General features: G+C 42.0%; 1 protein-coding gene across 14 annotated transcripts in view; it reads left to right on the top strand.

The window, feature by feature from the left end:
• INPP4A (inositol polyphosphate-4-phosphatase type I A) overlaps positions 1–13,018 on the top strand; it is a 1,031,799-nt gene that overhangs the window by 741,492 nt on the left and 277,289 nt on the right. For all 14 annotated transcript variants that reach the window (XM_078658189.1, XM_078658185.1, XM_078658188.1 and 11 more), the window contains one exon: positions 10,388–10,496. In XM_078658189.1, coding sequence (XP_078514315.1) covers positions 10,388–10,496 — 109 coding nt within the window. The remainder of the gene's footprint in view (positions 1–10,387; positions 10,497–13,018) is intronic.

The following is a 13,018-nucleotide window of genomic DNA, read 5'->3' as shown; positions in this document are numbered from 1 at the left end:
TGACTGTTAATTGAGAATGTGTACGTCGGATCGCGTCGGGGGTGGGAAGTTGGGGAGGGGGAGGAATGTCATCATAGTTGGTGCAATAGGGATAATGTAATATTATGTACGGTTGTTATTATTTCCGGGGCATTACCAGCGTGTCCTCATTATACTGTAGATCAAGGTAATGCATCATGGGTGGGGGGTTTCTTTTGCTTGACTCCTTCATAGACGATATGGCAATTTTTCTTTTGTGTAATGCTTTCAATGTGTTTGAATAAAAACCAATAAACTTTGTTTAAAAAAAAAAAGACCTATCTTACGCCCAAGAACATGCACCCTATGACCCCTCCTCGCACGGATAGTTGCCCGTGCTGTCGCACCAGCGGGGCAGGCTTTCTGCATTTAACCTGGCAGTGCCGATTGGGACAAGGCTTCTGGAGACAGGTGGTGGATGACATTACTAGGACCACACACTTGAACATGACCCTTTCCCCTAAGTGTTTATCTGCATGCTACTTAGAGCTGGAGGGCTTTAAAATATCATACAAATTCTTACAGCTGTTATTAGTCTTAGCAAGACAGTGGGTTGCTATCACCTGGATGCGGCAGAGGGCACCGGGATTCCACTCTGGTACAATGATGTATTGGAGAGGTCCTTGGTGGTGGAGGAGAGCCACATAAAGTTCAATAGTTAAGACGATAAGGTGAAAGGCAACCTAGCTGACTTGATGAGCCCTGGCTGATACTCTCCTAGATCTTGACTCAGATACGACCTCAATGGACAGTGATGGGACTGGCGACAAGGGAGGGTGATACACTGATAGAGATCCTAACACCTTTTAAAAGAAGTGGCAGTCCATGACATACATTTAGGGAGAACTCAGTTGTTGCTTGGGGGATTTTGATTGTCCTTTGTCCCTAGATGTATTTGCTGTACAGTCATATCATAATGTGTGTATTGTAACTCTTACCATGAAATCGTCTGCCTGCTGTCTTGTTCTTATTGTGATGTTCTGTAAAACTGAAAAATATAGGTTTTAAAAGAAAAGCTATGAGCAGGAGAAACCCAAATGCCGGCACCAGTTTTGATCTACTGGAGTGAAAATGCAATTTGAGAGAGTCCCATGTCAACTAAGAATGATTATTTATTATCAAAGAAAATTGCCAACATCTGGAGAAAATGTTTCTAAAGTTTAGGAGAAAAATACCGAAATCTGTATGAAAAATTGTTGAATACGTAAATGTGACAGTAAAAGAAATAACATTCAAATGCCTATTTTATGTCCACAATGCATCCAAATATTTTAAAGGGGCCTTCCAGTGACTGATGTCCCCGTACATCTGAAAACTCCACTTGATATAGTCAAACGGAGCAGCAATCTAGAATATCTATAGTTGGTGATTGTTAGAGCTGCAGGTCTTGGTAAAGAGAAATCTTTATTAGTGCCAAGCATACAACATCTGCAGGACTTTGACTGAAAAAAGTTTTCTAAATTTCAACAGCAAATGCTAACATAGGGACTTTCCGGTTAGCGATCACGTCTCAAAATACAGTTTTGTAAACAGAAAAAAATCTTTCCACCTCAAAAGTGGTATCTGGCAACCATGTGGTCTCAACCAAGAAAGAGTATTGTAGCTGGAACTTTCCTCATCAATTGTGGAGGATATATACTTTGCCATTATGCTGAGCTATCATCCTTTATTTAAGGGAATGCCAACACATAGCCTTACATTGCATTTGACAGTACTCATATGTAACAAAGGTCAAAGATTCTGCTGCTCGTAAAATTGCCTGTGGAGTGATGATTGTTCAAGAGTCTCAAGCTTCTCCCAAGAGACTTTAAAAGAGTGCCACAGTGGTATGTAATTTTATAGCAAAATTATTGACTGAAATACCATTACTGAGAAACCATTACATCTATACAGTTTAATGGAAATTTTCAAAATGAATTGCTTTTACCATTTCATAGAAACCCATTCGTAGATGTCTTTTTTTAAGGTATAAATGAAGTTGTTGGGGGTCTTACTTTCAGAAACGTTTTTGTCAAAGGGATTTTATTTCAAGCCTTTGTGTCAGTGCACATTATTTCATTTCAATACCATTGACATTGACAATTACTTTTGGATGTCTTTAATTTGCTGAACCCTCACTACCCGTAAACACCATGAATCTCAGTCACCCACAAATGCCTATCCACACATAAACTGAACACTAAAAGCCCTTTCTAAACCTAAACTCCACCCATTTCTGAACCCTAAAAACCCCTCACCACACCTAAACTCCACCCATCTCTGACACCTAAACTCCACCCATCCCTGACACCTAAACTCCACCCATCCCTGAACCCTTAAAGCTCTTTCTATTCCTAAACTCTACCCATCTCCTAAATGAAAACTCACGCAACATCAATAGAGTCCACCCATTCCTTAGCCCTAAAAATCTCTTTCTATGCCTAAACCCCACCCATCCCTGACCCCTCAAAACTCCACACCACCTCTAAACACCACTCATCTCTGAACCCTAAAAACCCTCACCACCCCTAAACTCCCCCATTCCTGAACACTAACTAGCCTTTCTACATAGAAAATTCACCTATCCCTGAACCCTTAAAACCCACATCACTCTAAACTCCACCCATTCCCGAACACTTAAAACCTTCAGCACTCCAAAACTCTACCCCCCACTGTACCATGAAAACACTCACCAGCCATTAACTCTACCCATCTGTAAAACCTAAAAAACATTAACACACCTACACAGCACCCATCCCCGAACCCTCAAAACCGTCCCCACCCTTAAACTCCTCTAATCCGTGACTAAAACTCCCTCACCACCTTAAACTCCACACATGCTTGATCCCTCGAAAACTTCAGTACCCCTAAACGCCACCCATCCCTGAACCCTAAAAACCTCTCATCACACCTAAACACCACCCATCCCATAAGCCAAAAAACCCTCACTACCACTAATCTTCACCCAAGTGTGTGATTTTGGATGTTTTCTTAAAATGATCTTTTCTTTAAAACATTTCCTTTAATTTTCGATTTATTTGCATTTCCTTAAAATTGTCTTTAATTAAAAGTGGTTTTCCATATTTGGTTTCCTCCAATGTGGTTTCTTAGTTTTCGTTTTTCCATTGATTTACATACATCAAGTGACACATCTCCATCCTTCTCTGAATACTTGTCCAATGCATCGACTATATTGCTATGATAATCAAGTCTCTAAGCTGCACTGCAGAAGTCAATGTGCAGCCTTAAGCCCTGAAGCAAGTGATAATTCCTAAAAGTGAAGGGCTCTTTGGAGTACATGCAATATGGAGAAGAGCCCTAGTATGATTCTTCAGTAACACAACTTGAGAACAGGCGTACTCGCTCTCCGTCACTAGTTTGCAGACCATAGCTGTACATGCTGCCTTGGTACGAGACCCACTATTTGTGGGTGTGATAAAGACTTTTAATGTCATCTGCAAGAAATTCTACTGCATGGTCCCATGTCAGCCACTGTGTTTGTACTGGACAGTCTTAAAGGTTTTGCCTAATTTCAGGATAATGTTCCTTCAAGTACTGCATACACAGATATCTCCTTGGAGGTGACTGGTATAATTGTTTCCACTGAAACAAAATAAGTATCATCTTCTAACATAAATGGAAAATCAGCAGCTACACAATTGATCATAGGGCTGCACTTATATCATCAGTAGGATTAACCAACCAGTTTGATGTATGGTTCATTGTGAGAAACTGTTACAGGATATTAATAAAAATACGTTTCAAACTGATGAATGCATTTTAGTTTAGTTTGAGGTACAAATGTATTATCTACTTGTTGAAATTATACCAGCAAACACAGCCAGAGATGAGCACTCCCAGGTATCGGTAGTTTTATATAGGATAATATTTAGTTCCTTTCGTAAATGGCTGATTAACAGTGGAGAAGTAGGGAGAAATCACAAATCACGCTACCCGGCTCCGTTACTGCTCCAGTAGGCATAGTATAATACGTGAACAATGACCCAACTGGTATTATTCATTAGACAATTATATAAGTATGCGGAAAGCATTACATGAACAGAGACAAGGAGACTCCAATTGGTTTAGGAATGTGCACAAAGCATCATATAATTTGGAAGAAAAAGAAAGAAAAAAACAGTTGTAGCAGCACTGTACAATATTACTGGCAAAACAACCCAAATTGGACTTGGTGCATGGTATTTGACGGTGACATACGGATTGCGATACAAGTGACAATTGTGATCAGCTAATACGGCGCGTGAAGTGCAAGTGTCCAAATATATACAGTGAATCAAGACGGCGGCATGGCTCATATAACAATGCATAGGTTTTCTGTTAAGAATGAATGATTCAATTGAGCCAGAATGGGGGATGCGTCATTTAATGAGCTGAGGAGTCTGCGGCGTTTCGATCCTTGTGATTCAGGATCATCTTCAGGACAGGGTTGCGTGAGAAGGTCGGTGCTGAAGTAGAAAGCGCATCACTGGGGACCGAAGGTCCGGTGGTTGGAGGGGCGGAGGTCGGCGCCTCGAGTACGGTGAATCTGTAGGGAGAGCGTTTCGAACGTTTGCAATCTAAGGAGAGTCCGGAATGGAATAGAGACGTCCCGGAGGGGATCTCGGTCACGAGTGAATCGGGCCTTTGGCTAAATGAAGCAGCGTGGGGTGGCTGGTCCTCGCCACGGGCGTGTGCGGGATGCCGGAAGTGAATGAAGGAACGCATAGTGTCATTTTTAATTAACTGTGAATGAATGTTTCTGCTTGAATATCGATTTTTCCAAAGCAAGGAACAAGCTCTTGTTTGCAACAGATACATATTTTTTAGATTTAGGGGCACACACATTATGGCCTGCATTACAATGAGAACTGGACCATTTCTAGGTCATGATCCCCACTTTAGATCTGGATTGAAAGCTTTCTGCATCTGCCGGATGTCTCAGTAAATTACACAGATTGAAAGATTATTTTGAAACACTATCAGTCACATCTTGGTTCACCACAGAGGACTATTTCTTTCTCAGTGTCAAGCTGTTGTCTACTATTTGTATGGCAGTGCTTCCATTGCAGTGCACGAGTTGCATTGTTTTCAAATGCAGCAGTTGCCTTTAGAGACTATTTGATGAACACAGACACCATCTTGAAAAGAAAGCTCCCCCACAAAAAGCAACACATGGTGCATGTTAACCAAATTGTTTTTTTGCAGTACGATGTAGTTAAGTGTGCTAATACACTTTAATATTTATTATGTATTATTTTAAAAGAAAATCATTTTTGTGTGCCAAAGAAGGTACATCGAAAATACAAAACAAATGATTGTTTTAAAAAATAACACCTGATATGTTTAATACTATGTTTACTTACTTACGTATATCATACTTAAAGTGTTTGTGTTTTATGAACGTATTTTGGGTTTATTGTGGAAAGGCACTGTACAATATGGCTATTGAATTTTTCTTATCTCTTTCTGGCTCACAACCTGTGGCCCGATTATCTGTTAAAATTCACCAGCAATTTGTCATGCAGCCAGTGACCGTTCACCACAGCATAGCAGGCAGAAAACAGCTATGCTCTGTGTATTTTTTTCCCAGCTGCCCATCACCCAACCAGAGACCACCCATTCTACCTCAGCACGAAAAGATGATGTCAGTCATGACCAGTGCTCACTGACAGTGACAAGAACAGCATCTGTGGGCATGATTCAACTAGCCTCTACTTCTTTTACCATCCGTAGGCTTAGTAGACTGTGTGGTGTTAGTCATCAGTTAGGTGACTGAGCAATAGCTGAGGTCCCTCTCCCATGGAAAAGTAAGAGACCCAGCACCACTTTCCCCTACAATGATAATCAGTGTATCTCAGGTTTCTTGCTTGTCTTTAGAATGGCGGCCCCTTGACTGATTTTCCTTTAGGAAAAAATGTTCTTTTTATAGCTCGAAAAACATACTTTTCGCACTGGAATCATTGGTAACTAAGGGCCTGATTTAGATCTTGGCGAATTTGGTCCCGCCGTTGTTTTTTCGTCGGATTCTCTGTTTGCAGACTAGGTAGTCTGCCTGGTCTATTTAGATGATGGCAAGTCGATGGATGAAATACCGTCGAAGTGCCGCCATATCCGCCGGAATTTTCCTCCCGCATCGACGGCATCATAGTCAAAAGCGGCTGTTGGAGAGAGTCCAGCAAAAATTACCGCCGGGTGAATTACATTGTGCCTTTCCTTCGAGGAATCTGTGCCGGGGAAACCTCCAAACCTGAGTTGGCGGAATCTAAGGGGTATGAGGTAGAAAGTTACCTTTTTCCTGCTTCACACTTCCGTTTTCGTCTTGAACCTGATTGTCCAAGTCTTTCCTTTGCTGCTGCTACTTGACCACGAAGAAAATCAACTCCGTCATCGCCGGGATCAAAGATAAGCATCTTTATTACTTGTTTCCCTATGAATCGTGCGTTTACATTTGCCCTAGACTCGTGCAGTTTTACAATGCTCTTACATGCAATTTTTGTGTGTGTAATGCATAAGAGCTCATTTTACAACTCATTAATGTCATATAAACACACCAGTATAAACACTTAAAACAAAATTGCAATTGTAAAATTAAAAATATGTAAAAATAAGTGTGATAACTCTATAATGTACATTTTTTAAATTATCCCAAATAAATGTTAGAAAAAAGGAGTAAAGGTAGGAGGGGTGGTAGAGTAGTGGCTTATGGAGGTAGAGGGACTTGGAGTGGGTGATGTGATTGTGTCTGCATGTTTGTCCATTGCATGTCGGTCTGGTGTATGTTTTGCAGGTTTGCATGTGTTTTTTTTTTTTGGTGTTGTTGATAATCTGATGTGTGTGTGGGTTTGTTTTTGTTTGGTGTTGTTTTGTGTGTAGTGTGCTTTTGTGTAAGTGTGTTGGTTTTGATGAGTGAGTTGTTGTGGTGGTGGGTGTGCTTGTGATGCTTGTGGGTGGTGATTCCATAGTTTCTGTATGTTGTTTGTGTGTTTCTTTGTCTGTATATGTGCGTTTGTGCTGCTTGTGTGTTAGGAGAAGGACCAACTTCCACGGGAGCGAAGATAAATCCCTCCACCTCCAGGACACAGAAGCAAGAATGTGAGAGATGACACACACTCCTGTCTACTGTCCCCTAAAAGTATGAGGGAATTTACCCAAGGAGTGTCCACTACTCTCCTCATACGAGGGATAACGAATAACAGAAGGCGTCTCAGGGGATGGTCCAGGCTAGGAAACAAAACCAAGGTATAAACAATAACAATCCCCACAGTTACTCTGAGTATTAAGAAAATAGCATTGACATGTGTGATTAACTCGATTGATCTTACCCCAAGTGTAGGTCGGGCGAGCTTCAACGATGAGTTCAGGAAACAGAGAACTGTAGATAATCCCAGTTGTGTCAAGGATAGTTGAACTCACGAAGGACTCACCAGACCTCAGACGTAAACTCAAAAAGGAATAAAGGGAGTGAAGTGCACCGCCCGGCTGCAAGGGGCAAACACAGCGGAGCAGTACAACCACACACATACACAACTCAAAAGATCAGAAGGGAGTGAAGTGCACCGCCTGGCTGCAAGGGAGCAAACACAGCGGAGCAGTACAACCACACACATACACAACTCAAAAGATAAGAAGGGAGTGAGGTGTACCGCCCGGCTGCACGGGGGGTAAGTACAGCGGAACAGTACACTCTCAGGAGGAGAGACACCCGGCCCTTGAAGGAGCAGGGCGGAGCGCTCACTCTCATAGGAGTACTCACCAACAGAATGCCAAACTAAAAGGTATTGAATTCAGCCCCCAGGAGTGAAGGGAATGAAAGGAACGAGCTGAATACGCCCGCGAAATGCGTGAGCGTTGGTAGGGCCGCCGCGTTCAGAGGCTCGCGGACAACGAGGAATTGCCGAGTACCGGCTGGCATTCAGGCACAACACACAAGGGCTAAACTCTCACTGAACAAGGTGGCAGCGACAGGAAAAGGGCGAAGGGAACCTCTCCGAAACACCAGAGGTCCAACAAACGCCAACAAACACACGAGCAGGAACCAGGAAGTGGAGAGGGGGCGTGGTCACGATGAAGTAAGCCAAGCAAAGGCTTCCGTCTGCCGCTCCTCCTTATTCACTGTAGGGAGCGTCTACAAATGTTCTAGCTCTCAATTCCAGGGGTAGGTAAAAACTATCAGACCAGAAGAAATCACACAAGTCAAGGCTGCTAAACCCTAACATTGTGTCTGTTGGAGTGGGTGCCTGCAAAGAAGTGTGTGCTTGAGATTGTGGTGGGAGTTTTAAATTGAGTTGAGCAAGGAATAAAAGGTTAAGCTGGTTGTAAGGCTGGGGGAGTGAGGAGGATGCTATGCTATATGTTAATAAAATGCAAAACACATTGGCAACAGCTAATTCAAAAACAAACATTACATATATGTTTAGTGTCAAGTTAAAAATTGTTACTCACTAGTCTCACTCTACCATGGATTCTTGTCAGTCCTACAGGTTGTAGGATCTGCAAGAACTTCACCTCCCAGGGCTATAGTGGTGAGGAGTGACTAAGAGAATGATCACCAGTCCTCTGGGCCTTCAGGTGGTGCTTGAAGGTATGCAGGTGACAACTCAGTTGTGTGATGCTAGCATGCATCCAAAAGCCACAGCAATAGTTCAATATAGAAAGCATGCCACAACGTACTCACTCCATCTGGAATCCGCCGCTAGGACAACAAAATCTAAATGGGCTTGACGCAATCCAGCCGCGCTGACGGCAACAGATTAATGTTAGCCAGCAGAGAAGTCTGCTGCGTCGAAGGAGGTGAGTCGCTTAAGTGATGGTAAGCAGTCTGCTGACCAGGACGGCAGTTCAGCCAGCCCACATCTAAATACGGTGGGTGGGAATCCATCGGTTCGACAGAGTACTTGTTACCACCGCCACTGAGGGACTATGGGATTCCGCCAAGATCTAAATCAGGCCCTAAGTGTTACAATTCATGCTTAATCTTCAGTGTGGGAAGTTTCTCTTTATATCACTTGGACCATCCTTGTAGCAATTAATATCTTCTACTCTTCTTGTTATAAGCAATGCAACAAGTATCATTATTTTAAAACAGTTGTTAACATATGAGTTCACCTGTTTTCCCAGCAATACAGTCCATTGTCTGAAACGGTTGTGTATGCTTGCATCTTAGCCCTGCATTTTCTCAACTCTGTTATGTCTGTGTTTAATTTTTATTTTGTCAGCTGGTAGCAATTTCCAGCTGAACATGGGTTCAAGCAAGTCTCATTATAGCTTTAATACAAGTTGAAATCCAAATCTGTATATTGTCTTTAGTAGTATGCACAGCACATATGTTAACCCGTATACTGCTTCGAACGTTCAGCGCCAGTGCTGAACGTTCGAAGAAACGGGTGCGGCCGCGTCGGCCGTTGGACGTGCGCAGCACCAGGGAGGTAGCTCGCGTGACGTCCAACGGCCGACGGCAGCAGCGATAGGGTTAATGACAAAGAATGTATTAAATAATCCTTAAACTACTATGTTTTCATTGCCTACATGTGCTCATGTCTACCAGTGTTAGAGTTCCCTCTGTTTCCATGACATATTTCTAAATAGGGGTTTATGGGCTAACCGTATGTAATTCTTGTGCTACAGATACACAGAGCTCCTCAGTCTTTCCTCATTCCCCTTGAAGAAGCAAAATCAAAATGAGAAATAATGTAGTAATGCTTGCCCTGTTTCTGGCTAAACGGGTCTGCTCGAAGGATCTTCAGTTAATAGGCGGGTTGAGGGATGGAGAGAAACAGAAAATTGCTGAAGAAGAATTATTCCTCACGCTCATTAGAAGCAATGATAAATTGGTGGTTGGAAGCTGTTTCTCCAGGGTCTTGTGCACTCACAGGATGGACTCTCTCTCCCCATTTCCCCCGAGAGCCGATCCACAAATTTAAATAGATAGTATGTACCAACTGCCCATTCTGAAAAGAAAGTGCTGATAAGGCAACTTTTATGTTGTATTGTAACCTTAGAAATACCCCCATCACACGCTGCGGAAGATACAGATCATGCATCCAAGCACATTGTAGAGCATATGTATCTACATGCGAGCTGCGTATGATACTTCCCTAACTATGACCAGTTTTTTCATGGTCACTGGTTGTTTCTACATCTATGTATTGTTTTCATGAAAACCAATAAAATTAGTTTTAAAAAAATAAGTCAATTTTTAATTTGTAAACACCTTTTAGTGGTAGCCTGGTCTTCTGATTTGCCAGAGCAGCCTGCTAAAGGTTGGCTGAATTGAAAATGTCTTTTTACGCAGAACATACAATGGGCGACTATGTAGCAGGTTTCAAACCATAGCAAAGGTGCAAACCAGAAGGATTGGAATGCCTCACAGAGTTGCTGTCTTCTCTTCCAGATCAGAATTATGACATTGTGACTATAGGTGCTCCAGCGGCCCACTGCCAAGGGTTTAAAACAGGAGGACTACGGAAACACCTGCACAAATTTGAAGAGGCAAAAAAGAAGTAAGTATGCAGTCTCACATGATAGCCTTTCAAGTGGAGTTTTATCAAATAATATGATTGGGTGAAAAAATGAGGGAAAAGAGGATGGGCACAAACACTTTTTAAGGAAAATTAAATATGTTGTGATTAAATATTAATATGTGAGCTTCTACTTACTTTTCCATTTCAAATGTGCTTCTGCTCGTGCACAATTCCGACATTATGAGCTTTTCTCTTTTGAAGGCTGTCTTCCATTTTATGACATGTCTTCAGACATTGAAAGTAGCAAAGTTAAAGTATGCATTTCTTTTTCTTTCCACCATAAAAAAATGCAGCCTTTTACTTTTTTCAAGTGTAATCGGTTGCACGCCTTGTCCTCCTCTGATGGCTGTGTGATTCCAAATGCGAAGAAACTTATTTTCGAAAGCTGATGTATTTGCATCAAAGTTTATATGATTCTAGTCCCAAATTTTTAGCCAAGCTCTTCGTTTCTTATCAATCAGCTTGTATTCTTCGCTCTGCCAATACTTTTTTGCCAACTGTGCCAAGATAAAGTAAAACATGCCAAGGAGCACCATATTTGAATGTCAAACATGTTTGGCCTCATTACGATGTCAGGCGGACTAATGTCCTCTCGACACTGTTGCCGAATCGGGACCGACCGACCTCCAGTTGGTGGTCCCGACCGCAGTATTAGGATGCAGTCGCACACTTCCATTTCTCCATGGGAGCTTGTGCTGCAGTTGGAATCCGTCCGCAGCACAAGCTGCAATAGAGAAACAGGAGTTTTTGCTAATCTCTGCATCACGTGGCAGGCACCACATGGTGCCTGCCAAACGGTGCAGGGATTGACAGGGGCTCCGTATGTGCCTCCCAGGCCTCCAACCGGAGGCCGCTGTTGCAAGGGGGCCCTGCTAGGAGCCCTCAAAGTCACTTTCCGACAGGCTTTTCATGTCAGAAAGCCCGACATGAAAAGCCTGTGGGAAACAGACATCGTAATCCAGATGGCCGAAACACCATCCTTAAGGGATCACGTGCCGGTTCCGACTTTCGTCGGGCTCTGCCAGCCGGATTGACAAGCTGGTTTCAATTCCGACCACCATATTCGTTATACGGCGGTCGGAATAAAAACCAAAGATGTCGGTCGGAAAGCCTCCTACCGACATCAAAATCAAGGCCATAGTGTTTGGAATTACTTTTAATTCATATTTGATCAACTGTAAATTTTCTACAATTTCGAAAAACCCTTAAAACCTGGCTTTTTATTCTGCGGTCTATATCTTTTTGAATCTCTGAGTTTCTGGCAAATACGCCTCAATGGTTCTCAAGCACTTTATAAATTCACTTGTCACTCCTGTTTTAGACGAAGGAAGCTGAAATAACAAAACAGTATAAACAAGAAAGAAGGTTCCAAAAATATATTTTTTAAATTATTGATTAGAGTTTTTGGGGTAAATCTAGCAGGATTTAAAACATTAATGACGAGGAGCATGTTGTATAGTTTAATAAGTGTATGTCCACTTGAAGTACACAGTCCATGAATGTCAACTGAAGTTGATGTTTTGTTAAATAAGCTCCTTCTTCATTCCTATTTATATCCCAAAATAGTCCTCTAGAGTCTGTCAGACCAGATGTATCCTTCCGCCAAAAGTTATACTTCCTTATGTCCTTAACAGTACAGTAAAATAAGATGAGTCTTGATGACTGCCATATTTGTATAATTTAAATACTATCTGCTTACTTTTTGCTCACAGAGAAAACTGACTTTAAAAGTTTGCAATAGATCTTTATTTTTTATGCCCCTACTGTAAAGGTTCTAGATTCTGGAACGTTTTCTATGTGAAATCAGAAATTCTTAGTGGTGGCCTGAAACACATTATATGTGTACACACTGAGTAGTTGAGTGTCTTCAGTGTGGCTTATGTTAAAAACAAGCATTTGCATTTCAATTGATCTCGCTTTTGGGACCTTATATGTATTTAGCTATGCAGCGCATTAGCCTGGGTGCTGAATCATCTACTGTTCTTTAACATGGAGGGACAGTAAGCACCAAACTGCGCGACACTCCAGGTATGGGAACACATGGAAAGAAATATTGCCTTTCAGCGGGAAATTGTATAGTCCAAAGCTCTGTTTTGAATATAAAAGCAGGGCCTTCGGTGGTCATATCACTTAAAATCCAAGATTAAAAAAAAATATTATTGTCTATGGGGGCTCATGGAAGACCATTTCTATGGACTGGAATATAGAGAATGCTTAAGTGATACTGGTATTTTACTGACCTCTGCTGGTCGTTTTCCATCAAGAAAGTCAAATAGAGGCAGTTGCCAGAAAAATAATAAAAAGAAAGTCCCTCAGCAGAAAACAATTCTGGTATTTTACTGGCCTCTGCTGGTAGTTTCGTATCAAGACAGTGAAATAGAGGCCGTTGAACACTAAAAAAGTCCCTAAGCGGAAGCAGATAAGTCCTAGGGCTGAGCTCCAGAGCCCACAAAGTACATACACATATAAATATATACTAAAGTATACACAAGAGGTCTCGA

This window comes from Lissotriton helveticus, chromosome 8 (assembly GCF_964261635.1).
Source record: "Lissotriton helveticus chromosome 8, aLisHel1.1, whole genome shotgun sequence".
NCBI lineage: Eukaryota > Metazoa > Chordata > Amphibia > Caudata > Salamandridae > Lissotriton > Lissotriton helveticus.
This window is presented reverse-complemented; position numbering and strand designations above follow the sequence as displayed.